The 26,924-nt window shown below is 31.3% G+C and overlaps 1 protein-coding gene and 1 long non-coding RNA gene across 3 annotated transcripts in view; one reads left to right on the forward strand and one right to left on the reverse strand.

Moving 5' to 3' along the window:
- The window catches only part of RICTOR (RPTOR independent companion of MTOR complex 2), a 119,143-nt gene that overhangs the window by 73,334 nt on the left and 18,885 nt on the right, over positions 1-26,924 (forward strand). Inside the window, 18 exon segments of the mRNA XM_079144446.1 lie at positions 1,921-2,090; positions 7,266-7,333; positions 8,329-8,396; positions 11,974-12,056; positions 13,207-13,294; positions 13,811-13,901; positions 14,013-14,079; positions 14,218-14,298; positions 15,949-16,049; positions 17,981-18,146; positions 18,408-18,509; positions 18,623-18,669; positions 19,755-19,890; positions 20,280-20,479; positions 20,974-21,100; positions 21,488-21,652; positions 21,822-21,898; positions 22,462-22,540. Of these exon segments, the coding sequence (XP_079000572.1) occupies positions 1,921-2,090; positions 7,266-7,333; positions 8,329-8,396; positions 11,974-12,056; positions 13,207-13,294; positions 13,811-13,901; positions 14,013-14,079; positions 14,218-14,298; positions 15,949-16,049; positions 17,981-18,146; positions 18,408-18,509; positions 18,623-18,669; positions 19,755-19,890; positions 20,280-20,479; positions 20,974-21,100; positions 21,488-21,652; positions 21,822-21,898; positions 22,462-22,540 (1,916 nt within the window).
- Positions 1-26,924, reverse strand: part of LOC306663869 — a 408,598-nt gene that overhangs the window by 7,008 nt on the left and 374,666 nt on the right. The gene's annotated exons all lie outside the window — the stretch shown is intronic.

Genomic DNA, 26,924 nt, shown 5'->3' on the forward strand with positions numbered 1-26,924 from the left:
AAGCAACAAAAACTCAATAACCCTAATTAGGTATTAAGATAGATTATTCAACCAAAGCTATAAGAGTTGAAAGAAAAAAAGTGAAGTACACATTACATTTTGTTTGGAAATCTCAAAGATCAAAAAAACAGAAATGAGAAAGACAGTATTTATGAGTTTTTTCTAATTACCAAAGACTTTTAAATATATGTGTATTTGAAAACTTGAGATAAATGAGTTTTCAGGATAAATATTAATTTCCAGTTATTCAAAAGTAGAAAAAAAATCTACCTCAAAAATTACAGAACTAGATGGAAACTAATGAAATGATTGCCTCCAAAAAGATTTATCAGCATAGCTTTGTTTTTTAAAAAACAAGAAGCAATTCTTACTTACACACAGATATACATATATCCATACATATATTTAAGCAAAATAATTAGATGCCTATTTTGTGTACATTCTAGAATATTTATCTCTAACCAACACTTGATGTTATTCTCCGTAGTAGATCTTTTCAAATACTACATCCTTTTAACTCTTAATTAGCATTGCTTAAAAACTTTTAGCCATGTAATTTGCAAGGCAAAATAATAAATAAAACTTACATGTTAGAAAATAATATTACTGTACATACACCTAGAAAACACTGAATCCAGTGAAAAACAGAACTTCAGTAATTTTAGTACAATGGAATCATGTGAAAATATAGATTTGATAGATTTATTTCAGAAGTAAATAGAATAGGGAAAATGATTATTTTCAAAGTAGAAAACAAATTAAGAAATAACAAATTTATATGATTTTTGTGTGCGTTTAGGTGGTTCTTTTTAGTTTGTCACACTGATTCTCAAGAAGTCACATCTAATCTATAAGTCTAGAGATGAGAGCAATGGTTTTCTGCAGTGGAAGGAGACTCATTGGGAAATGGTGCAGTGAAACATTTAGGATGATGAAAATTCTGATCCTAGAGTGGGGTATTGGTTTAAAAGCTGTAGGCATTGTTCAGGGTCTGTTGAACTTTATTATTAATATTTGTGCATTTTAAGTGTGCAATTATACCACCTTTTAGAAAATACAGGAGAAAATCTATTTCTAAAATTCACTAGAAAGAACAACCATGAAAAACATTTTTAAAGAAGAATAAATGGGGAGTAGAAGGGAAAGATTTTTTTCATATCTTTAAAAAAATATTAACCAAAAAGAGAGAAAAAACTGAAAAAGAGTTGCAGACCCTGATACGGGGGGAAAAAAACACCTAATATATAGTTAAGTATAAAAAAGCAGTTTGAGAACCGTGCTAAGAAAATTGATTAAACGTTTTTGGGAAAATTGAGTTTATCCTCTTAATGAAGTTCAACTTTCTGACAGATTGAAAACTAAAATGTAAGTACTCAATTCAATTAAATCATACAACTTGTGCATACACATGCAAATAAAATCCCTAGTCTTTTGAATAAGAATTCTGAGCATCAGATTTTCAGTGTGTGTGTGTGTGTGTGTGTGTGTGTGTTGGTGTGTGTATTAAGCTGTATTGAATGCTTGAATGTGTGTGTGTATATATGTGTGTTATAAAACAGAGAAATGAAATATATTCTTTTAAGCAAAATTTAAAATTACAAATTATATAAAACATTTGAAACAGATAAATGGTTAATGTTTCCACTGAGTAAAACAAAAGCAAACATAAAACTCCCTATAGATAATAGGAAAAAACATTCCATAAAATATGGACAAAGAATATGAAGACAATTCAAAGACATTTTAAACATCAGATATTGGGGAAATATATTCATTGATTCCTTATTAATATCTTTCATCTACTTTTAAATATGGTTAATCAGAAACTTTCTGAGTTGAAAATTAAATTTTAAAGTGAAAGCCAACATTTCAAGTAACTTTATTACCCCAATATAATATATTATTCTCTTTTTATTTTAGCACTTCAGAATCCAGAGGTGGTGGCCCTTCGAGGTGGACTAAACACCATCTTGAAAAATGTGATTGATTGCCAATTAAGTCGAATTAACGAGGCTCTCATTACTACAATTCTGCACCTCCTTAATCATCCAAAGACCCGACAGTATGTGCGAGCTGATGTAGAATTAGAGGTAGGAACTTCAATATTCCTACCTTTAAAAATAGTTTAAAAAAAAAAAAATTTAAAGACTGCATTTTGATTCATCATACACAAATGGGGTAAAACTTTTCATTTCTGTGGTTGTACCTGATGTAGATTCATACCATTTGTGTAATCATACATGTACATAGGGTAATGATATCTGTCTTTGTCCACTATCTTTCCTTCCCCCTCCCCCCTCATTTCCCTCTACACATTCCAAAGTTCCTCCATTCTTCTCCTACCTTACCCCCCACCCCACCGTTATGTATCATCATCCACTTACCAGAGAAAACATTAGGCCTTTGTTCTTTTGGGATTGGCTTATTTCACTTAGCATGATATTCTCCAACTCCATCCATTTACCTGCAAATGCCATAATTTTATTCTTCTTTATGACTGAATAATATTCCATTGTGTATATATACCACAGTTTCATTATCCATTCATCTATTCAAGGGCAGATAGATGATTTGTTCCACAATCTAGCTATTGTGAATTTATAGTTGTGAAGCAACTATAAACATTGATGTGACTATGTTACTGTAGTATAAACCGAGGTATAAACTGAGGAGTGGGATAACTGGGTCAAATAGTGGGTCCATTCAAGTTTTCTGAGGAATATCCATACTGCTTTCCAGAGTGGTTGCACCAATTTGCAACCCCACCAGCAATGTATAAGTGTACCTTTTTCCCCACATCCACACCAATACTTATTATTGCTTGTGTTCTTGATAATAGCCATCCTAATTGGAGTCAGATGAAATCTTAGAGTGGTTTTGATTTTGCATTTCTCTAATTATAGATGTCGAACTCTTTTTCATATTTGTTGATCACCTGTGTATCTTCTTCTGTGAAGTGTCTGCTCAATTCCTTAGCCCATTTATTGATTGGGTTCTTTGTATTTTTGGTTGTAAACTTTTTTAAGTTCTTTATAAATTTGGAGATTAGTGCTCTATCTGAAGTATGTGTGGCAAAGATTTTCTCCCACTCTGTAGGCTCTCTTTTCACACTTTTAATTGTTTTCTTTGCTGAGAAAAAGTTTTTTAGTTTGAATCCATCCCATTTATTGATTCTTGCTTTTATTTCTTATGCTCTGAGAGTCTTGTTAAGGAAGTCTGGTTCTAAGCCATCATGATGAAGATTCGGGCCTACTTTTTCTAATATTTGGTACAGGGTCTCTGGTCTGATTCTTAGGTCTTTGATCCATTCTGAGTTGAGTTTTGTGCAGGGTGAGAAATAAGGGTTTAATTTCATTTTACTGCATATGGATTTCCAGATTTCTCAGCACCATTTGTCGAAGAGGCCATCTTTTTCCCATTGTATGTTTTTGGCACCTTTGTCTAATATGAAATAACTGCACTTATGTGGTTTTTGTCTCTGTGTCTTCTATTCTGTACCATTGGTCTACCTGTCCATTTTGGTGTCAATACCATGACATTTTTGTTACTATTGCTCTGTAATATACATTAAGCTCTGCTATTGTGATATGTCCTGCATCATTCTTCCTGCTCAGGATTGCTTTGGCTATTCTGGATCTCTTATTCTTCCAAATGAATTTCATGATTACTTTCTCTAATTCTATGAGGAACATCATTGGAATTTTAATTGGAATTGCATTGAATCTATATATCGCCTTTGGTAGTATGACCATTTTTGACAATGTTAATTCTGCCTATCCAAGAACATGGGAGATCTTTCAATCCTGTAAGGTTTTCTTTTATTTCTTTCTTTAGTGTTCTGTAGTTTTCTTTGTAGAGGTCTTTTATCTCTTTTGTTAGATTGTAGTTTTAAAACATGATTTTAATTGCATACTTTTATTTTGAAAATTTGAAGTTAATAATACAGAACAACATTACTCATCCATCCTGTGTTCATCAAAACTGGTTGATCCCCACCTTATTTTATAACTTTATCAGTTTGGAATAAATTGAGTATGTTATTCCCAAGAATATTTCATCAACACTCAAATAAATTTTATTTTGTATTATGTATGAAAAGCTTGCTGAGCAATTAGGAATAAGTAAGGTTACATGAAGATATTTACCTATTCAGGAATGCCATTTGTTTTTAAGAACTTTGGTATGTTGACAGTGTTTGAGTATATAATATTTATTTATTAAACCATACTAAAATTCTCAGAATTTGGAGGCATGTTGTTAACAACTGTCATATATGCTTAAAAGAAAGTGTGTACATATATTTTTTTCATAGTACTCTACATTTTTAAGTTTTTTACTGATTCACATAGTATTTTTTACAGTTAGTCTAAAAGGCTACTGTGTTCTCATAAAAATGTATAGTGGAGATTGAAATAAGAATTATTACTGTATTTTTAGTTTATTCATATGAATGTGCTACATTGCCCATTACAGGTAGTATTCACAGTAAGTTTAAAACAAGATTTATTTGTATTTGGGTATGAAATTAATGAAGGTATAAAAGATTTATTATTCCCTTAATAGTTTTTATAAATCTTTTTAGGAAACTTGTCTTAAATGTTATGCTTCTGTCTTATTAGGACCTGCCTTCCTTCCTTCCTTTCTTTGTGTCTTTTATTTTTTTGAGATGGGGTCTTGCTGTGTTACCCAGCCTGGCTCAAGTCATCTTCCTGCCTCTGCTTCCCAAGTAGCTGGGAGTACAAGCGTTTGCTGTGCCCAACTTTGAAGACAATTTTTAGAAACACTTCATAGTATAAAATTGATATTAGCCCTTGTCATTAACTAACATGTAAGCACAATATTCTCCTTAATAAGTAATTTCAAACACAGTATTCAGTTTTGTAGGTATAAACTGTCATTGTTGATATTTCGTAGTGTTTAGTCTTTTTCTCTTTTTTCTTTATCTTGTAGAAAAGCTTTATTATTAAAATTGAAGATGACTAATAAAAGAAGATAATATGTATAGACTCTTTTTTAGTCCTATATAGTATATAACAAATTAGCAAAGCCTTTATATAAATGAAAAAAAAAATTGGTAGGTTTTTAAGTACACTACTGTCTTTGTTCTGTAAAACCACAAATATCATTTTTTTTTCTCCTTAACAGAATCCCACTAAAACCACGAGGGCAGATTTTAGGTTACACAGATCAGGTTTTAATTTTTACCCTGTGCCCTCCTAGTTTTATGACCTTAGGCAAGTTACTTAGTTTCTCTTAGACTTCTTTCTTCATAGGTAAAATGAAAGTCATGCTTTTCAACCTTAAAAAATCGTTGTGAATATTAAATGCTATAAATAATTGTAGTAGTAACAGCAGATAGAACTCATGTAAAGTTTATAATTAGTAAGACTATATTCTAGGTACTTTACCTCTATTAATTCCAGTTTGTCTAAAATGTCTTACATAGTACTGGGACATCATAAATATTCAATAAATACTTGTACCTTGGCTATTATTTATTATCATCTTCTGCTTTTATCATCTTCATCATTGCATTTGCCGTTAAGAGAATATGATCCTTATTTTTATCATATTTTTATCAGTTTTATTTTCAGTCTAAATATTTTGATTTCCTTTTCTAAAAACCAATGAACAGTGCTATTGTCTCTGTTAGGCCCAGATAGCCTTCCTGTTAAAACAGATGTGTTAATTAACTTAAATATTTTTTAAAATCCCTTTTTTAGTTTACTCTGGTGTCTATTTCTAGTGAATTTACACTAATATGCAAGAGCTTTTTTTTCTAGAGCTGCTTGTTGTTTAGGGTGTAGTATTTGGACACTGAAAGTACAGGTAGGCTCTTGCATGCTGGATTCAGAAAAACTAGAAGAGCTTTTGGTTGTAGTATGCTGCTAAAATGACAAAACTGGATATTTCTTGGCTAATTTTCTGTTCTTGACATTTATGCAATTCTTGATGCTCTCTGAATGATTAGCTGAAGATCTCAGTTCATAATTTGTGAAATATGTTTGAAAATATCCTACTCTCTTACTTCTAAAGAGAAAAGTACTTGATAAGATCTATTGAAAACACTCAAAGGACATAATTAGAAACACAGGAAGGCCAGAGGTATACTTAATCTTAACAGAATTGCCACAGGAGCATACCTTAATTTTAACTCACTTAGTTATTAGGATAAAGTGATCAGCTGCTTTAATCTACTATATGGCAGGAAAGGATAAATCATCTTTGGTGGAATATAACATTACTTGGATCCTTATATAAAATGCACAGTGTCAAGTAGTCAAAAATGTGTAATCCTACGAAAAGACACAGGACCATATAGATTGAAAACCCCAAATAGAAAACATTCCATAGACAATATATAATTCAGGTTAGAAAAAAAAGAAGGTTATTCAGGTTAGAAGAAAAAGACTTTAAAACAACTATGGCAATTTGTTCAGGAAGAGGAAAAAATAGGTAAAATAATGAAGAAACTTCACCATATAATTGGATCTATAAAAAGAATCAAAAGGAAATTCTAGTAGTGAAAATTGTAATGCCTAGAATTAAAAATTCAGTGAAATTGAAAACTCAATTTGAACAAGGAAATGTGGATAGTAAACTGAAAGAAAGGTCAATAAATATCTGGAGTAAAACATAGAAAAAAGGAAAGTAAATAAACACTGCAAAAGGAATAAAATTTATCTTTGGAAAGGAGAGAAAATTGACAGAACCGAATAACCAAAGAAACAATGACCCAAACCCTATTTTTAAAACCAGCATTGCTTCATGATTATAAAGCTCAGAAAACCCCATATAAGAGAATACAAAAGGGAAAAAGATGTAGGCACATCATGGTAAGACTGTTGAAAGTCAAGACAGTGAATCTTAAGAATCACTTGTGGGGTAGGGGGAGTAATTTCCTTCAAAGGAGGAAAGTCCAGCAGCTTATTTCTCAGTAGAAATAATGGAAACTAGCTGTAGAGTTTCATCTTTATAATGCTGAAACAAAGTAACTACCAAGCCAACCTAGAGAAAATACAGTTTTTATTCAACTATTTGTGTACTGCTTTTTATCTATGTCATATCTCAAGTTAAATGTTCAAAAATTTAATTTTTACTTTAAAAAGTCACCTAACATTTCTTGATGAATTTGAAGAAGGAAGTTTAAATGGTAATCCCAATTAAAGATATGGAGAAATGAAATTAATTTAGGCTTTTTATAGGTTGAATGCTCTTTATATTAAAGACTTCATGCTCTTTGTTACTTTTTTTTTTTTAATTAGCGAATTTTAGCGCCCTATACTGATTTTCACTATAGACATAGTCCAGATACAGCTGAAGGACAGCTCAAGTAAGTACCACTGGTTCCTAATAATTTATAAAATGTTATATGTATTAATAATAAAGCTTTTACATTTGCCTGATTGCATATAGAGCCAGAGAAATATGAATTTCCTATTTCATTGAATTATATGAATTTTCTCTCATTAACTATAGTTTAAAAAGTAAAAGAAAACTTTGGGAAATTTAAAGATAAATTTCTTATTTCAAAGAAAAATAAGATACAATGGAAGCCTAGGTCTTTGTTTTTGCATTGTATGTATTTTTTAGCATAATTACTTTGAGAGACTAGGAGAATGAAATAATAGTAGGCCATTGTCTCTCTGGATATTTGGAGGATCATAAATTAAGAGTTACCATATTACTGTAAATCATTGAAACTGACCAGAACTCAACCATGAAAAATGTTTAACAAATATAAATATAAGTGTTTAATAAATAGAAAAATAAAAATAACTATTGTTAAATAATTAAATATACAATTATAGAAAGTAGCTGGTAATAATAGTATCTAGTTATTTAATAACATTTCAATGACTATATAGATTTTTGAGCTTCCTCATTGAAAATGCTCAAATTATTTAAGTTTGGGGCAGAACTTTGAAATTTGTATAAAAGAATGCAGTAACAGAGATTTCTGTGGTATTTTTCTTTGTTAAGGGGCAACGTTGCAACAGAGATGCTTATTAAGTATATTCCTTTTCTCTCTAATGTTTAAATAAAGCTCATCTAAGAATAGTTTTTAGAAAGGCAGTGACTATAGAACTGAATAGGAATAGCAAAATTTATAATTTATTTTAAACTATGTGCTGAGTTTTAAATAGAAGTGCATTTTATAGCTGAGTAATTGGCTTTGGGGTAGTTATCTTTTTTAACATCTTGTTTTTTATTTCATATGTAAATATTTAAACATCAGTGATAGCTCTTATTCTGATAAAGAAGCTGTAAAAACTAATTTTATTTTAACATAGTATACCTTTGATATCCTTCCCCATTTCCCAACAGAGAAGACAGAGAAGCCCGGTTTCTAGCCAGTAAAATGGGAATCATTGCAACATTCCGGTCATGGGCAGGTATGTTACTCCACATTAGCAGTCCATAAAAGAAGAAAAACTTGACTGGTGTTTTCAAAAGTTAACTTGTTATTGTTGCATCTATTTTAAATGTTAATATAATCTTACTATTAACGTTATTATTTGAACTGAAGAATTCATACAAAAGTATTAAAACTAGTGGAAAAAAACTTGTAATAGTGAATAGGAAACAACTAGTTTTTATTCAGTATACATATTTGTTAACTATTTACAAGTCACTGTGCTAATTGAAGAAAAATTAAGCAACTTAAGAAAAAATAAAGGGACAATTCAAGAAAAGTTAAGCATGGTCTATAACCCACCCATCAAAACACAATGCCCCCCCGAAAAAAGCAAAATTTTCATGTTAGTTAGATATGTAATTAAAAATTGTTACTTAAAAATAATTGTTCTGTCCTGAATATGCAAATAAGTTATTTAAGAAGCTTGAGAGTAGGCATTTTGCCAATTGTATTAATTTCCGTGGAATAAAAGGCAAATGTTTTTTCATGAAATAATACCACCATTACATTATTTTCTATTAACAGTTAACCTTCTTCCTTCTTGGTTTCATAAAATAATTGATGGCATAGCCTAGAAAAGAATTAAGCAATTTACCTAAACATTTCTATGTACTTAGTAACCCTACCTGACAAAAATATCTTTCCATCCAAATGTTTATTTCAGCCATAGACTTGGCCCCTCACCAGTATATTTCCAGGGACTTCTGTCCTCTAAGCACCTTGATAAAAAAAGTACCACCTTGCTATATGTCATAGCTGCCTATTCCCATTGCCTTCATAGGCAAACGAAGGATTTTAAAGGACCTAATAGTAATATTTCTTTTTTATATTTATTTTAACCTGTTTTCTGTTGCTACAACAAAACACTGAGACTGGGTAGTACATAAAAAAAAATTAAGTTTTGTTTAGTTCACTAGTCCTAAAGACTGAGAAGTCCAAGAGCGCAGTATCACCATCACATTGTGAGACAGAGCAAGTGTTACCTTGGGTCTCTCTTCCTCTTATAAAATCATTGTGCAGACTCCACCATTATAACCTCATGAAATCCTAACCTCACAAAGACCCTTCCCCCAGATACTCAGTATATGAAGTTGAATGTTAGGCTTCTGACACATGAACCTTTGGCAGACACACTCAACATAGAAACCACCTCAGTCATCCTGCCAAGCTTAACTTTCTCTTATTCCAAAACTCAGTATAACTTTGTTTTTCTATAGTTAAATCATCATCCTTCACCATCTCTTAGAGTTTGAGAAATGCCATTTTGATGATTTAAGCAACTAATTCTACATATTATGTTTTAATTTGAATTTTGATTCTGAATCCAGAGAGAACATACAGATTGTTCGTAAGTATAGACGTGCAGATTGAACATCCTTAACACAAAATCTAAAATGCCCCACAATCCAAAGTTTTTTTAGTGCCTGCATGACACCATGAGTGGAAAATTCCATACCTGTCCTCATGTGATGAGTCATAGTCAAAACACAAGTATACTAAGAATACCATATTAAATTACCTTCACACCTGCCGGGCTCTGTGGTGCTGGGCTTGGTGGTACACGCCTGTATCCTAGCAGAGGATCCTCAGGAAGCTGAGGCAGGAGAATCTCAAGTTCATAGCCAAACTCAGCAATTTATCAAGGCCATAAGCAACTCAATGAGACCCTGTCGCTAAATAAAATTTTTTTAAAAGGGGGGGGGGTGCGGCTGGAGATGTGGCTTGGTGGTTAAGCAGCCCTGGGTTCAATCCCCAGTACCCAAAAAAAAAAAAAGTTACCTTCATGCTATGTGAATAAGGTGTATATGAAATATAAATGAATTTCATGTTTAAACCTGAGTTCCATTTCTAAGATACCTCATTAAATACATGAAAATGTTCAGAAGTCCAAATATTTCTAAAGTCTGAAACACTCCTGGTCCTAACCTTTTCAGATAAGAGATGCTCAATCTGTATATGCTTAGCTAGAAGTTACAGGAACTTTACAATCCTATATGACTTTTTTTGAAAACATTTTTCCTGACATTTTACTACAAAAAATTTAAAATAAAATTTTTTTTAAATTTACAGTGATCACACATGTATGCATACCATGTATTTGTTTTATTACATGTCTGTCCCTCTTTCATTCCTCTGTGCCTTCATGAGTCCATCTTAAATAACTTGAAGTAAGTTTGAGATACCAGTACTTTTCACTCCTAAATACTTAAATATGCACACTATTTATCTTCGGTATAAAGTACTGTTTTATACTCCCATTAGCAATAAGTATGAATTGCAGTTGCTCTACATCCTCATTATCATTTAATATTATCTTTAATTTTAGCAAGATTAGTAAGTAGGTATGTAATACTGTTTCAGTCAGCTTTTTCACTGCTGTGACTAAAGGATCAGACCAGAACAGTTGTAGAAGAGGATGAGTTTATTTGGGGGATCATGGTTTCAGAGGTCTCAATCCACAGACAGCAGACTTTATTTGTTGGTGCTCAAGGTGAGGCAGAACATCATGGCAGAAGAGTGTGGCAGAGGAAAGCAACATATATGGATGATCAGGAAGCAGGGGGAGAGAAGTCTCCACTTGCCAGATACAGACATATCCTAAAGCCTCATCCCAATTCCAACCTCCTCTAGCTGTACCCCACCACTTCAGTTACCACTCAGTTATTTCCTTTTAGGAGATTAATTCACTAATTGGGTCAAGACTCTTACAACTCAGCCATTTCTCCTCTGAACCTTCCTGTATTGTCTCACTAGTGAGCTTTTGGGGGACATTTCACATCCAAACCATAACAAGTACTGTTTCATTTGCATTTCTCTGATGAATGATATACATTCATTGACTGTTCACTTTGTTTTTGTTGGTACCAGGTATTGACACAGGGGTGCTCAAACCCTGAGCCACATCCCCATCCCTTTTTATTTTTTGTTTTGAAATAGGGTCTCACTAAGTTGCCTTGGGTCTTGCTAAATTGCTGAGGCTGACCTCAAACTTGCAGTCCTCCTGCCTCAGCCTCCTAAATTGCTGGGTTTACAGGCATGTGCCAACAAGCTGGCTCCTACATATCTTTTGGGATACATGATTTTAATATGTTCAAAATTGTTTTAGTTCTGTAACTTAACATTTTTGATCCATATTATTTAAATTTATTGCTTACACTGCTCTGTGTATTCAATAAATTTTAGAATTAAACTTTAAAAAGACAGATGTCATGCAGTTTTCCACTTTAGACTGGGGTACATTAAATAGAGGAGACACACTTGTCTTATTCTCTCCTAAGTTCTTACTTCCAGAGAAGGAGTATCAGCCAACAGAGCTTTTATCAATTTCTGAATATGAAACATAAATTGAAAAAGGAATTTACATGATAAAGTTATTGGTAATCTCTAATCAATAGGAAAATACAGAGAATGATTATAATGGACTTCACTTACATGATTTTAATTATGATAACAAAATAGTATAATTTAGCTTGGAAAAAGGTCACTTTTAGGTTAAGGTACATTACTATAGGATTATTTTTGAAATTTATGTCTGGCTTTTTTATCATCCTTAGGTATTATTAATTTGTGTAAACCTGGAAACTCTGGGATCCAATCTCTAATTGGAGTACTTTGCATACCAAATATGGAAATAAGGGTAGGTAAAAGTTATTGAGATTGTTTCATTCCTGAAATGAATTAAATTATTCAGGAAATCAATGATTTTTTAAAAAAATTTCAGGTGAGTTTTTTTCTTCCCTCATTGTTAATTTGTATTGTAGAGCATTTTGAAAATACATGAGTGTTTAATACTTAGTTAAACCCTAAATACCATAGCAATCACTTAGAATTCTGCTGTTAGGAATGATGATTATATTAAAAATTAAGGTGAAAATGTAAATTTAATTATGCTTCATTCAGTAATAATGCAAGCAAATAGAAAGGTATCATTATAAAAGGTTCAAACACTGCATAAATACATTTAGCAAAAAACTGATGTATTTAGATGTCTGTGCCTTGAAATTTATATTATGTATTTATACTATGAGTTTTTATTTTGAAGATGGTGATTTTGATTAAAATTATATATTGATTTATTAGCCATATCCCTAAATTATTGATATGTAGGGAGTTTATAATAAAATAGGTAAAAACATGTGGAGTTTAGAGCTAAAAAGAATTAACTCAAGTGATTCTTTTCCTTTCTCCTTAAAATATTTTCATTTTAATTTTTTAATTTTGTTCCTTCTTTTTGCCCCTTTCATGTTTTTTCTCTATATAAACCAAACCTGGAGTGGAAAAATATTAGAAAATTTTGGCCAGTTGTTCCTTGCTTCAAGTATGAAATAAAAAGCATTTAGATAATAGAAGTGAAAAGATATGGTCATAAATGTGGAATCTCCGAGTAAGGAATCAAAAAGTGGGGTTATTTGTTTAACTTTCTTTTTCTTTTCTTTTTTTCTTTCTTTTTTTTTTTTTTGTTGTTGTTGTTGCTGTTGGAACTCAAACCCTAGGGTCTTGTGCTCACCACTGTACCACACCCCAGCCCATCAGTTAACTACTTACCTTGTAGGTGGGAAAGAACATGGAATCTATTTTTCATTGTATAATAGGGAAAGATTTTTTTGAAAAGATTAAATGATGTATATAGTAAGAATTCCATAGTTACCTCTTCATTAATATAGGCTTGGTACACTAATATTCCACATAACAATAGTTCTGTTTTTATTGTTTGAATAGGATTTTTAAAAGTCTTTGGATAAAGATATATTCCATAAAAATAAGTAACTATTTGTTTGCTGTTGTAGCGGGGTCTACTTGAAGTGCTTTATGATATATTTCGTCTTCCTCTACCTGTTGTAACAGAGGAGTTCATAGAAGCACTTCTCAGCGTGGGTAAGTATTGAAGAGCATTTAGATCTACTTATTATAATCTTTAAAGTGACTTATCTAATGGAGATAAAATACCTAAAAGGTGAAATACTAATGTTGAACATCATTTTATTTTCTTTGTGCACAAGGATGGCTTGAAATTAACATAAAAATGAAACCTCGAATTCCTAACACTTAAGAAATTTTAATTTCTTCTTTGCCATCCTAGCTCTTACAAGTGAGCAATGAACTTAGGGAAAACAATGAAAGAAACTAAGAACAGAGAAACCTATAATTCTTTGGTTATCTAATTTTTATCTTATTTTAACCAAATGACTCCTAAGTTCCAAAACAAAGGAAGTTAGATGTGCATACTTTACATAAATTGTTTTTTGTATGTCTTTTTGAGTGTATTGTTTCTTCATCAGAGAACTCTTTGGGATTCTTGATGTAGTCAGGCTGACTGATGATTCTACACTTAACTGAAGTGTTTCAGTGTTATCTAATCTTCTTTTAACTATGTAATTTTAACAACTTTAGATCCAGGAAGGTTCCAAGATAGTTGGAGGCTTTCAGATGGCTTTGTAGCAGCTGAGGCAAAAACTATTCTTCCTCATCGTGCCAGATCCAGGTAGAATTTAAATATAAAATATGGTTCCAATTTATTACCTTTACTGTTTTATGTAAGACAGTGTAGTATATGAAACATTCTTTAAATTATTTATGTGCTGTTTTTTTCCAGGCCAGATCTCATGGATAATTATTTGGCATTGATACTCTCTGCGTTTATTCGTAATGGACTTTTAGAAGTAAGACTTAAAAACCTTATTTTATTCTATTTTGTTTATTTTATTTTATCTAGCAGAATTCTTTCAGAGTAAAAAGCACATCTGATGAATAAATATGTTCATGTGTATTATTTTACAATGGTATTTTAATTTTCATAGGGTTTGGTTGAAGTGATAACGAACAGTGATGACCATATCTCAGTTAGAGCTACCATCCTTCTAGGAGAGCTTTTACATATGGTAAGTTTAGCAACTTCTCATTGTATGTTTCATACTTTTAATGTTATGATTTATAAAATTGATCATTTTAGTGTTGCTTTATATTATGTCAAAAAATAAAGTTTTGCATTTTGCATGTTTATATATATACATATATAAATATATCTCAGCTGATTTTATTAATGGAACAAATATAGAAAATACAAAGTACTGAATGTTATATTTTTATACTAATTTTTGATATGGATATTTTAGTTCAATAAATCTTGGTTGCTTTTTTAGAAAGGCTTCCTACCTAAAAAAAAGAAACTGAAATTACAAAGCTGTAGATATTATTTCAATCATCTGAAATATAATCAGTACATTATAGCCAATGCCCAAATTTTAGAATCTTTTTTGCAAAAATTTCATAATTTTCACGTTTGGCTATCAGTGTTATTGGTGAACTTTTAATTTGAGGTTCAGAGGATGAGAATTCTTTTAGTTGAGACTGGGTGGCACTATGATTTTCTGACACTAGGTACTACTAATATTACTACTACTTATTATTAAGTGCTAGAAAATTGATGTGATCAATCAGCAAATTAAGCAAGGAGGAAACTCTGCTCATTTGCATGCTATACATAATAGAAATTTATATTTCTAGGTCACCTACTGCTTGGTAAAATAAAAGAATCACTTCAAATTCATCACAAAAATGATCCAGTGGGAAAACTTTTAGAATATTTTAAAAAGTTTTGTTTTGTTTTGGCTTGTGTCCCCTCCTCTTCTCTCTGTTGCTACCTTCCTGCCTCCATAACAATTAGCCCATGTATGTGAGTAAGATAAAGAAAATTAAACATAGTTTAATGTTAATACTTTTTTTTGATCAACGAATTATTCAGCCACTTGTTCTATTTTCCCTCAAACCATGAATGAATTAAATAGTATTTCAGGTTCTTAGATCTGATTATTTTAATTCTTACAATGTCATTTCCTGTAAGGAACCAATATCCAGAATTATTTGCTTTTATAAATTTTATCTCTTTCCTTTTGCTCATATACCAGAATTCTGTGATTCTCTTGAAACATAAAAGCCAGCCAATTTAAAATATAGCAGTACTAGTTCATTCTGTATTATTCTTATATCTTTTCTATTACATATTTAATTAACTTACCTATCCTCATTGCTAGAAAGTAAGTTGTGTGTGAGATTTTGTTTGGAAAGCAGAAGTTAGTAAGTTTCTTATTTAAAGATTGTTGATATATGAGACAAACCTATTCTGAGAAAGTGTTATTTAAAACATGTCAACTCCTAAGTTTTGATATTGCATTTGGCATTTTAAATGTTATTTTTAACATGAATTCAGTACAGTTCTGTAATGTTTTGTTATATAATCCTTTCAAATCACTTAAGAATTGAGTTTAATTGACTGCCACTTAGAAGCCATAATTTAGTAAAGGATCTACTAAAATCAGTGGTTTTATTAATGTCTTTCTGTATATTTGTTGTGTTTCATTGTTAGTAAAAGTAGAAAATATAAAAATGGTAAGTATTGGGGAAATAATTTAATTAAAAAACCTCATAGTTTTCAATGGTCTTGAATATAGTATCTGCAAGTAACTTTTAATGTAAAGTATTTCTTTTTCTAAAATCTTGTTTTATTTCCAATATATCATGTTTTATTTTAGGCAAACACAATTCTTCCTCATTCACATAGCCATCATTTGCACTGCTTGCCAACTCTAATGAATATGGCTGCATCCTTTGATATCCCCAAGGAAAAGAGACTGTAAGTATCAGAGTTCTTGCAACACTTACGTTTAGTATATATAATTTCCACTTCGGTTACCTTCTCTTCTTTTTTAAAAAAAAGTAATAGAAATGGGTTCTTTGGAAATTCCTTTAGAGAAGCCTTATAAATAACAGGTAAAATTAATGCTTCTTAAGTATTTAATAATTTGTACTTTAGAATACAGAATATTAATACTGTAGTAAAATCACCTTCTTTTCTTTATGTTTCTGGACAAAGATATAACTTATTACCACATGACTTAAAATGTTGGTTGAGAGTTTTTTTTAAGTAATTTTACATTTCAAGTAGCAATTTAAGGTCTTTAAAATATATATGAATTATTTCAAATTTTCAGATCACAAACTCTTAGTATATTCTTTTACTTGTGTGGTTAATAATGTTGAAATTTAGTAGCCCCTATTATAGGCATAGCAGTCAGTTGAATTCTTAATACAGAAAGAGATATTGCAAACATAGAATTTATAAACAAAAGGATAGTGATATAACTATAGCTGTACTGGAATTTTAGTGCTAGTAATACAGTATAAAAGATGGAAAGTGCTAATAGGACTTTTATTTTAAATTTTTGGTAAAGATTATGTCTAATAGGTATGTCTGCACTGTTTTTGGTTATTATATATGTAGATACTTTTTTCTTGATAATAGCGAAATGTAGTTCATTAGCTATTCAGACTACAGATTTGTGTTATTATGTATTCTTTAGAAGTTTAATTAGATTAGCTGTATTGATACAAAAGTACACATATGAACCTTTCTATAAGTAAATAATAAACTATTAATTTTGTTAATGAAAATACTATTACTTAATAGACTAAAGTTGTATTATAAACTGAGGATATTAGCAATCATCTTAGCTCTAACTTTAGACTAACATCAATAATGGTACTTTCAGGCTTTATAGTTTCACAATGGAAAAAAATTGTGCTTTCTTAGAATTTGGTAGACCTATACTATAGGTCAAATTATGGTCACCAAGATACTATTTATAATTATAAATAAATGCAGAAAATGGAGACCATTCCCTTGATACTGGGATCATTGATTAAATACAGTGAAATAATATTGCATCCTCACCCCATAAACAAAAAGACACTTTCAAGTGGATTAAGGACTTACACATAAAAAACAAAGCATTAAAATTATATAAGAAAATATAGAAAACTAGGTTTTTGACTTTGTGAAAGGAATTCTTAAAAGCATTATGTAAGAGGGGCCTGTCACCTTAAAGAGGTTAGTAAGTGCATGTTTGAGTCTAAGTAATCAGTGTTTCTTCATGTAAATCAGCAATCTTTTGTGTTTCAAATTTGCCCTAGTATTTCACATTTTTAGTAATAACCTCTATCACTGAATTTATTTAAGTTTTAATGAGTTGCTATGTTAGTCAGCTTCTTGTCACTGAAAAATACCTCAGAAAGACAACTTAGAAGAGGATTTGGGGCTCACAGTTAACAGCGGTTTTAGTCCATCATCTGCTAGCTCATTGCTTTGGACCTGAGATTAGGCAGAACATCACAATGGAAGGACATGGTAGAGGAAAGCTGCCCAGCTCTTGGCAGCCAGGAAGCACAAGTAGAGACTGTGGGGACCAGGCACAAGAAATGCCCTTTCAGAACTTGCTTTCAGTGACCTGCTTCCTCCAAATAGGTTCCACCTCCTGTAGTTTCCATCACCTCTCAATAGCATTCAAATTATTAGTCCATCAAATGGATAAATCCATTGATCAGTTTGGAGCTCTTGTGAACCAGTCATTTCTTAAAAGTCTCACCTCCAACCATTAGCGCATTGGGGACCCAAGCCTTCAAGAGTCTTTTTGGGTGAGACTTCATATCCAAACTATAACAGTTACCAAAATAATTGCTTTAAAATTTTGCTAATCTTACTGTAGTATTGATTTTTTTTCTCATTAGGCGAGCCAGTGCAGCACTGAATTGTTTAAAACGCTTCCATGAAATGAAGAAACGAGGACCTAAGCCTTACAGCCTTCATTTAGATCACATTATTCAAAAAGCAATTGCAACACATCAGAAACGGGATCAGTATCTTCGAGTTCAGAAAGATATATTTGTTCTTAAGGTACTAGCTAATTTTTAACCACTGAAGTTTAGTATACCTGTACTTGTTTTAGTTTTTCTGTTTCATTCATATAAATTGATTTTCAGATGACTTTTAGTTTTACAATGACTGGGCAGTTTAGAACTGGGTTTTTATGACTCTTTAAAATTAAAAACTTTGATAATCTCTTAAATGAAACATCTTTCTTTTTATTTTTAAAATTTGAACTTGATGTGAGGACAGTTGGCCTTAATTATCCTATTACTTTTTGGTGATTTTTAGGACACGGAGGAAGCTCTTTTAATGAACCTTAGGGATAGCCAAGTCCTTCAACATAAAGAGAATCTTGAATGGAATTGGAATCTTATAGGGACCATTCTTAAGGTATGACAAGAAACTTCATGGTGATGAATTGATTGTCTTCATTTTATTATTATAATTTATTACAGTTATGTGCTTGGGAGTTGATAAATAACATATAACATTATTTTTTTTAGTGGCCAAATGTAAATCTAAGGAACTATAAAGATGAACAGTTGCACAGGTATGTAAAAACTGTTGTGCCTTTAAATAAAGAACTCAGATTTGGATTATATTATGCATAATACATGCTAAAAGTAGTAATTAGTGTTTTAAAGATACAGACATAGATACATACATTTTAATTTGTTTTTAACAGGTACATCCATACATTTTTATGTGTAGTCTTATTTTAATTAATCAAAACACACCAGCTAATTCTTTTTCTAGTTATATATTTCTGCTCTTAGTTTTGGGTCAAAGGAATTTGTTGAGATAAGTATTTTAAATTGGATTAATACCAACTGTGTAGAGGTCTTAACTCTGTAACAAATGAGGGTGATTTGATGTACAATATCTACTTTTACTTATGTCGAACTTTGGAGAGGTATATATTCTTCTTCATCTTAACACTCTCTTTACCTAAACCATTTGTAAAACATACGAATGGTCATATCATATAGAACATTTCAGACTGTGCTGTTCTCACCATGCTTTTTTACTTTTGAATTTCAGCTAACCAGTTGATCCCATACTGATCTCATTGGATAAGAGGGCCTTACTTTATATTTGAGAAGTTGTCATTAACATTTTTTCAGTGTGTTCATCTTCTCATGATATATAACTTAATATCTATATCAAGTTCTGAGGAATACACAGAACATAAAAAATACACTGAAATTAAGAAACTTAGTACTAACTTTTCATACTCCTTGAGAACAGAAATGATGACTTTTTGAAATTTGTTTTCCTAATGCCTTGACCTAGCTATGCCTATTGGATTAGATTGTAGTGCATGAAATTAAAATGAACTAAATTAAAAGGAAGCCTAGAACCCATAGTTGAAAGTTATTACAGTATTACAAATTATGTCCATAAATTCAGTTGCCTGTAAAATTCACTGTAAAGTTCTTATTCCTTAAAGATATTCTTTACAATGAAGATTTTTTTTTTTTTTTGGTGAAATGTACCAAATGTGTTTATTAAGTTTCCTAACCATTTACTCCAGTGGTTCAGACACAAAACATATTCTTTGTGATCTTTGGTGAAAATTCTTAAATACTTCTTTGGTATTTTCTCACTTCGTTGCTAATTTTATTTTGATTTTAGGTTTGTAAGAAGACTTCTTTATTTTTATAAGCCCAGCAGTAAATTGTATGCCAACTTGGATTTGGATTTTACCAAGTCCAAGCAGCTCACAGTTGTTGGTTGCCAATTTGCAGAATTTCTTCTTGAGTCTGAAGAGGTAAGAACTCTGAATATTCTCAGAGCAAATTTTTTTTGTTCAATTTGCCCTTCTTTTACTGTTACCACCCTCTGTTTTGCCTTTATTTCTAAGTAGACATAAGGATATATTTAGAAACATAAGAAATTAGTTCAGACCAGACCTAGATTTGAATTTCGGCTTAGTAATTAGCTGGAAATGAGACAGTTAGCAATTATCTGCCCTCTAGGAGACTTGTTTTACTCTTTTGTAAAATGGAGAATATATCCATCTACAGGTAGTCTTATGTTAAATGGGATTGAAAATAACAGGGACCCAGGGACCCAGTGATTATTGTCTCTTATTAGAAACTCATGATTGTTATTAAAGTTTTTGCACTTGATTTTTTTTTTTTTTTTTTTTGGTTATAGGATGGGCAAGGATATTTAGAAGATCTTGTAAAGGATATTGTTCAGTGGCTCAATGCCTCATCTGGAATGAAACCTGAAAGAAGTCTTCAAAACAATGGTCTATTGACTACTCTTAGTCAACACTACTTTTTATTTATTGGAACACTTTCTTGCCACCCTCATGGAGTCAAAATGCTGGAAAAATGCAGTGTATTTCAGTGGTGAGCATCCCTAGATTTTGTTGTAGCATGTACCTAAACTTTATTTTTAATTTGGTTAGATATATGATATTCTTTTTAGTTTGCATACATGTGTTTGGTTTTATTGTTAAAAAATCAAAATGTTTTAATTGTTCTATTTCTTTATTTTTTTAAAAAAGATTATAAATTAGTTTTATGTGATGTTTGGCATTAAATGATTTCTTTCACAAATCCTTATTGATATTAGGAATTTAAAAATATATGTTGAATTGTCGTCATACCTCCTTACCCACGCACAAAAAAATTGGTAACTATATGATGCATGTATTAATCTCATTGTAGTAATCAAGGTATATATATTCTCTTGTTACCACATTATACACCCTGAATATGTGAATATTTATATTTTTTATTTCTCAACTACATTTTAATAAAGCTGAAAAATTTTGTTAAATTAGTGAATTATTATAGTAGTTTCTATTAACCTTCATTATCTTTTTCCTTGTTTTTTTAAGCCTGTTAAATCTTTGCTCCTTGAAAAACCAGGATCACTTGCTAAAACTGACTGTTTCTAGCTTGGACTATAGCAGAGATGGATTAGCTAGAGTCATTCTGTCAAAAATCCTAACAGCAGCTACTGATGTGAGTACATAGGCAATAAAACTGTATTTTTTATAACCAATTAATTCAGTACTTTGTGAATTTTATACTAAGTAAAATTATAAATTCTAAGAATACGGGATGTGAATTCAGTGTACTTTAAAATTCTAGTTCCTCTGAGGAACTCCTCCACATATCTGTGTGTATATGTATATATATATATATTTTTAATCAAAAAGGATGAAGCTACTAGGTGGAAAGAGAAGTATTTTATTTTACTAGTAGTAAATAAGTATTAAGAACTAGACCATCAATTCCGTTCTTTCTGCCTTTTTCAAGTATCAGAACTTTCCCAAAACAAAATCAAATAGGCTATACATGGTTCAAGTCTGTGTGTGTGTGTTTTAATGTATTCATTTATCTTTATAGGCCTGCAGGCTATATGCAACAAAACACTTGAGGGTATTATTGAGAGCTAATGTTGAATTCTTCAATAATTGGGGAATTGAGTTACTAGTGACTCAGCTACATGATAAAAACAAAACAATTTCTTCTGAAGCTCTGGATATCCTTGACGAAGCTTGTGAAGACAAGGTGAAGGTTCATTTTTTTAATAATGAAATACTTAGACATGAATTTCTATTAAAATATTTTATTTTAATTGATAATTTCATGAAAGTAAAATGTATATAAGATATGCATTTTGGAAAAAAGAATGTGCTATCTTTGTATAAATGTTAATTTGTCAAATAATCTCTTTTAGGCCAATCTTCATGCTCTTATTCAGATGAAGCCAGCTTTATCCCACCTTGGGGACAAGGGTTTGCTTCTCCTCCTAAGGTAGATTTTAAGTAAATTTTCTTTGGCTATATTTTCTGTTGTCTTCTCTTTGGTAGTATATATTAAAGCTGGATTCAAATCTGAATAGGAACCCTACTCTGAATTAGTTTACCTCTTATCTTCTGAAATAAGCCTATTTTAATCATAGACATTCTATAACATTGAAACTCTGTTCATTACTTTTCTTAATGTTTTGTATTTTGTTTCTTTTTCTCATACTTTTTATGACATTGTCTTTGATTAGGTTTATATGATTTGCAAAGATTGGAAAATTATTTATAATTGAAACCTGGTAAATTTATCATTGACCTTTTCACTTTAGAGGGTAGCTGTTCCTAAAATCTTTTAGCTCCTTAATCATATTTTTTGTTTGAGTTATTTTAGCTCTTTAAAAATATTTTGTCATTACCCTATTTACGTGTATGACTACATGAACAGTATGCATCTACATCATGAACAACCATAGAAACAAAAAGTTGTACCTCATTTGTGTGCAATGAATCAAAATGCAGTCTGTAAAAATTTAAAAAAAAAAAAAACCTATGTCTTGTTTTAATTTACAGATTTCTCTCCATTCCAAAAGGGTTTTCCTACCTGAATGAAAGAGGTTATGTAGCAAAACAGTTAGAAAAGTGGCACAAGGTAACTTGTTATTGAATAAGGTTTAATTTGCTTGTTTTTATTTTGGGAAATAGATTTGTGAATTTAGAAGGTTTTTTTCATATCATCAGTGTTTTAAAACTAATGAGATTAAATATTTAAACATTCATATACAGTCCTAATTTCTATGTATTTATCCATTTTTAAGTATAATTATTATTATATAGTGAACTTTTGACTTTATCCTATTGAAATTTTCCTTTAAACTCAGTTGATTTTATGTATTATTTTTAATTTGTCAATCCTATTTTACCATTATTTCTTTTATTCTTGGGTCCTTTATATAGACGACAACTTTGCATGTGTGCTTTTATGCTGAAACTAAACTAATGTTCCAAATGAAGGAAAATGAAAACTGTTATAGTTAAGCAAATGTAATCATCTAATTTAACTTTCTTTTAGGATGCTACTTTATATGAATCAGAACAAACTTCTTGATGTAGGAGTAGGGAAACCTAGTAAGAATGGAGTAGCTTGAAGCTATTAGATAATTTCTTAGCTTTTCTTTAGCTGGTTATCCCTGTGGCTTCATTATTTTGTTTGTGGCATTATGTTAAAGCATCTTAGAAAACCCATGAACAAAATAATCTATACCATTATAAATATTTTTAGATTTCTATCATTTGAGACCATTTATCATTTTTTCCTTCGTTTAAATAGTTTTAGAGTATTACATCATGCCTGTATTCCCAGTGACTCAGAGGCTAAGGCAGGAGGATCCCACATTCAAGACCAGGCTGGACAACTTAGTGACTCTTTCTCAAAATAAAAAATAAAAAGGGCTTAGAATGTAGCTCAGTGGGAGAGTTCCTTTGGGTTTAATCCTAAGTACCAGTAAAAGCAAACAAAAAGCAAATGAAAAGTACTAAAACTTTAAAGCTTACAGTTTCAGGCATGAAGTCTTTCAAGAATTGATGAATTGGAGAGCTGAGACAAGACATGATCATTTTTTATTTTAAATAGAATACACTTAAACCTGTTACTGTAAAATAAAATTAATTGCCGTATTAGACAAATTAGGAAATATTTAGCAAATCTGGTTCAATACTTAGGTAATAAAAGCAAAATAAAAGTGCTATATTCATGTGCAAGTGCGTATGGGAGTGCAAAGGAGAGATTAATGATCCTGCCTTAGGTACTAGCAAAAGAAATGTTGGACAGGCTCAGTGGAGAATGTAATATTTCAAATAGTCTTGAGGAGCAAATAAATTGTAAAAAGAGTACTCCAGGACTGGAGTGTGGCTCAGTGGTAGAGCAGTTGCCTGGCATGTGTGATAAATACCCTGGGTTCAGTCCTTAGCACCACATATAAATAAGTGAATAAATAAAATAAAGATCCATAGACAACTAAAAAAAAAAATTTTTGAAAAGAGTACTCAAAAAGAGGAAACAGAATAAATTTGTATAGGTTATTGAAACTTCATAGACTTGTGAAGAAAGCTGTATTCCAGTGTAGTTGGGGCTAGAACAAGTGGGATTTTCAAGCTACACTAAATCATACTCAGGGATTCAATTTTAAATCATTGTAAGTCTTAGTTAAATCATTGTAAGTCTTTAAATAGTTATCACAGTCAAAAGTATGCTTTAGATACATGATGGATTACAGCATAGAATCAGAAGTCTGATTATCAAAGGAAAGGTCTAGGCATATTGACACTAGTTTATAAGCAAGAATTGATGAGGGACTAAACTTCAGTGATAGTGAGGTTGATAGGCAAGGATACATTTTCTGGGCATTTTAAAAATAAGATGGACAGACTTTGTGAGTTGATTGTATACAGTGAGCGAGCATTTGTGAGCGAGGATTCCAGTATGACTTAACAAGGTTTCTAATTCAATGACTGAATTACAATGGATTATCATTAAGAGATCATAATTACAAAAAGTGGTTTGCTGTATGAGGATAGGGAATTTTGAATACGTTGAACTGTTTCCTGTGGGATGACCTAATGATGGTATCTAGGAAATATTTGAAAATATAGGTCTGGAGTTTAGATATGTGTAGAAGATGACAGTATATAGTAGTAGTTGAAACATGAAATGAATGAGGTCACTAGAGAAACGTCAAGAACAAAAAGAGAGGACAACATTTTCCCCTAGGGAACACCTGGCTTAATAAGGGGAAGAAAAGGACAATGGGAAGAAAATCATCAGAAAGAATGGTGTCAGCTGGGCGAGGTGGTGAACGCCTGTAATCCCAGAGGCTCCAGAGGCTAAGGCAGTAGAATCTAGAGTTCAAAGCCAGCCTCAGGAAAAGTGAGACGCTCAGCAACTCAGTGTGAGACCTTGTCTTTAAACAAAGTACAAAATAGGGCTGGAGATGTGGCTCAGTGACCAAGTGCCTCTGAGTTTGATCCTCGGTATCCACCCACTCCCCACCAAAAAAAAAAAGAGAATAACGTCAGTAAAGTATGATTCAGGAAGGAGAGGCCAGTGAAGTCACATTAGATGAAAACTATAAGGTAGGCTGTTAAATGGATGATTAGGTCATTGGTGAATTTTACTATTGCAGTTTTAGTAAAAAGTTGTAAATTTGCTGAATTGCAGATACAATTAGTTTAAGCAGCAAATGGAAGGTATAAAACCATGGTTAAATGCAGTCTCTTTTATTAGAGAAAGGGAAGAAAACATTGTTTAACATTAGACGTAGGACTTTTGAAGTATTTTTTTATGTAATCCTCACAACAGTCCTATGAAATGCATTCTTTTATTTCTAATTTGTGAATGAAAATGTTGAAGCTGACAAGAACATGCTAATTAATCCTAGATCACCAAACATGAGCATAAGAGAATGGGCACTAACGTGTTCTTTCTGAGCCCAAAGCTCATGCTCTTTCTACTCTTCATTTCCTTCAGTAGCCTATAGCAGGTCATGAAGTAGGCAGACTGTTTAAATCTTTTATTTTAAGAAGTGAGGAAGTTGGAATTATTTATTTTTTTAACCTAGTGAGACAAGAGAGACTAACAGGAAGAGAGGGAACATAGTTGATGAAGTGGATTCCTGATTAGGAAGAGGATGTATCAAAAACACAGATAAAGAGATTTGTCTATAAGAAGTAGAGAGAACTCTTCCTGTTAGAAAGGTTGAAGATTCCATAGAGAATTGCGAAAGTCAATTTGAAGATAGGAGGGAGGAAAACACTTTTCTTTCCCTCTTAACTAACTTAGAAAGTTGACTTTTAGGGTAGCTATCAACTTTTTGGATTGGTTACAGAGTGGACTGGTGACATTAGCACGTTCAGCCACATATGTGTCCTATAGATGCTGGTGTAATCACAGTAATAAGGTATCTAAGATCACTTTTTTTCTCTTTTTCTATAGTTCAGAGGAACACTATTATTCCTGGTATTTTCTACCAATTAGAGATTGATTGGTTTTCAGAAATTTTGGTTAAACATGAATCTCTTTCTTTAGTTTACTTTTAATTATTTTATTGAGACTTTTTTTAATCTGAGATCATAGTTTAGTCAGAGATTGGCAAATTATGACCCACCGAGGCCAAAGAATCCACTGCCTGTTTTAGTGTGACCTGCTGAGCATAGTTTTTATCTTTAGATGATGAAAAAAAATCAAAAGAATAATGGTACTTTGTAACAAGTGAAAATTATGAAATTTTTATTTCAGTGTATTTAAAATGCATATATTCTTATTTCTTTATTACCTGTAGCTTCTTTGCCTCTAAAGTGATAGTTGATAGGGGTGACAGCTGTATGGCCTACAAAACCTAAAATATTTACTCTCTGGCCTGTTATAGATAAAGTTTGCCCATCCTGAAAAAAAAAAAAAATGGAAAGACATAATTAATATAGACAGATAGTTCATGACTCAAAACCTTATGGTTAAATCATTGTTGACACCATGACATAAATATGATGGTGATTGGGTATTACCTTTCTTTGATCTTCTGTTTTTGACTCTTGCTAATTATGTCTATTAGCGGTATTGTTTTGGAAAGCATTTTATTTTATAGTTACTTTTTTATTTCTTTGATTTTTTTTTTTTTACTCTCTTTAACTTTTTTTTTTTTTTTTTGAACCATCTGGACTCCAACATGAAAGAAGTACTCTTCTTTTTTGCCACTGTACCTTTAAACCTGTTCTGTGTGAATCTTTTCTCCTTGTTCCTGAATGGGCTATTGGGCAGATCATATAGCTTTTCTTTTCAGATAGTAAACAGAAACAGTTTCTTTCTTTTCCAAGGTAATAAAATATCGAGGCTAGCATAGTATTAAAATTCCACTCACTCAGTTTTAACACTCCTCTCATCTAGTACAGGCTGATATAGACTTAAAAACCTACAGGGGAGGAAAGATACAATTAATTTCATCACTCTTTATTGCTCATTTTTAACCCTCATTTACTAGCTG

The sequence above is a fragment of the Sciurus vulgaris genome (genome assembly GCF_902686455.1).
Source record: "Sciurus vulgaris genome assembly, chromosome: 6".
Taxonomy (NCBI): Eukaryota; Metazoa; Chordata; class Mammalia; order Rodentia; family Sciuridae; genus Sciurus; species Sciurus vulgaris.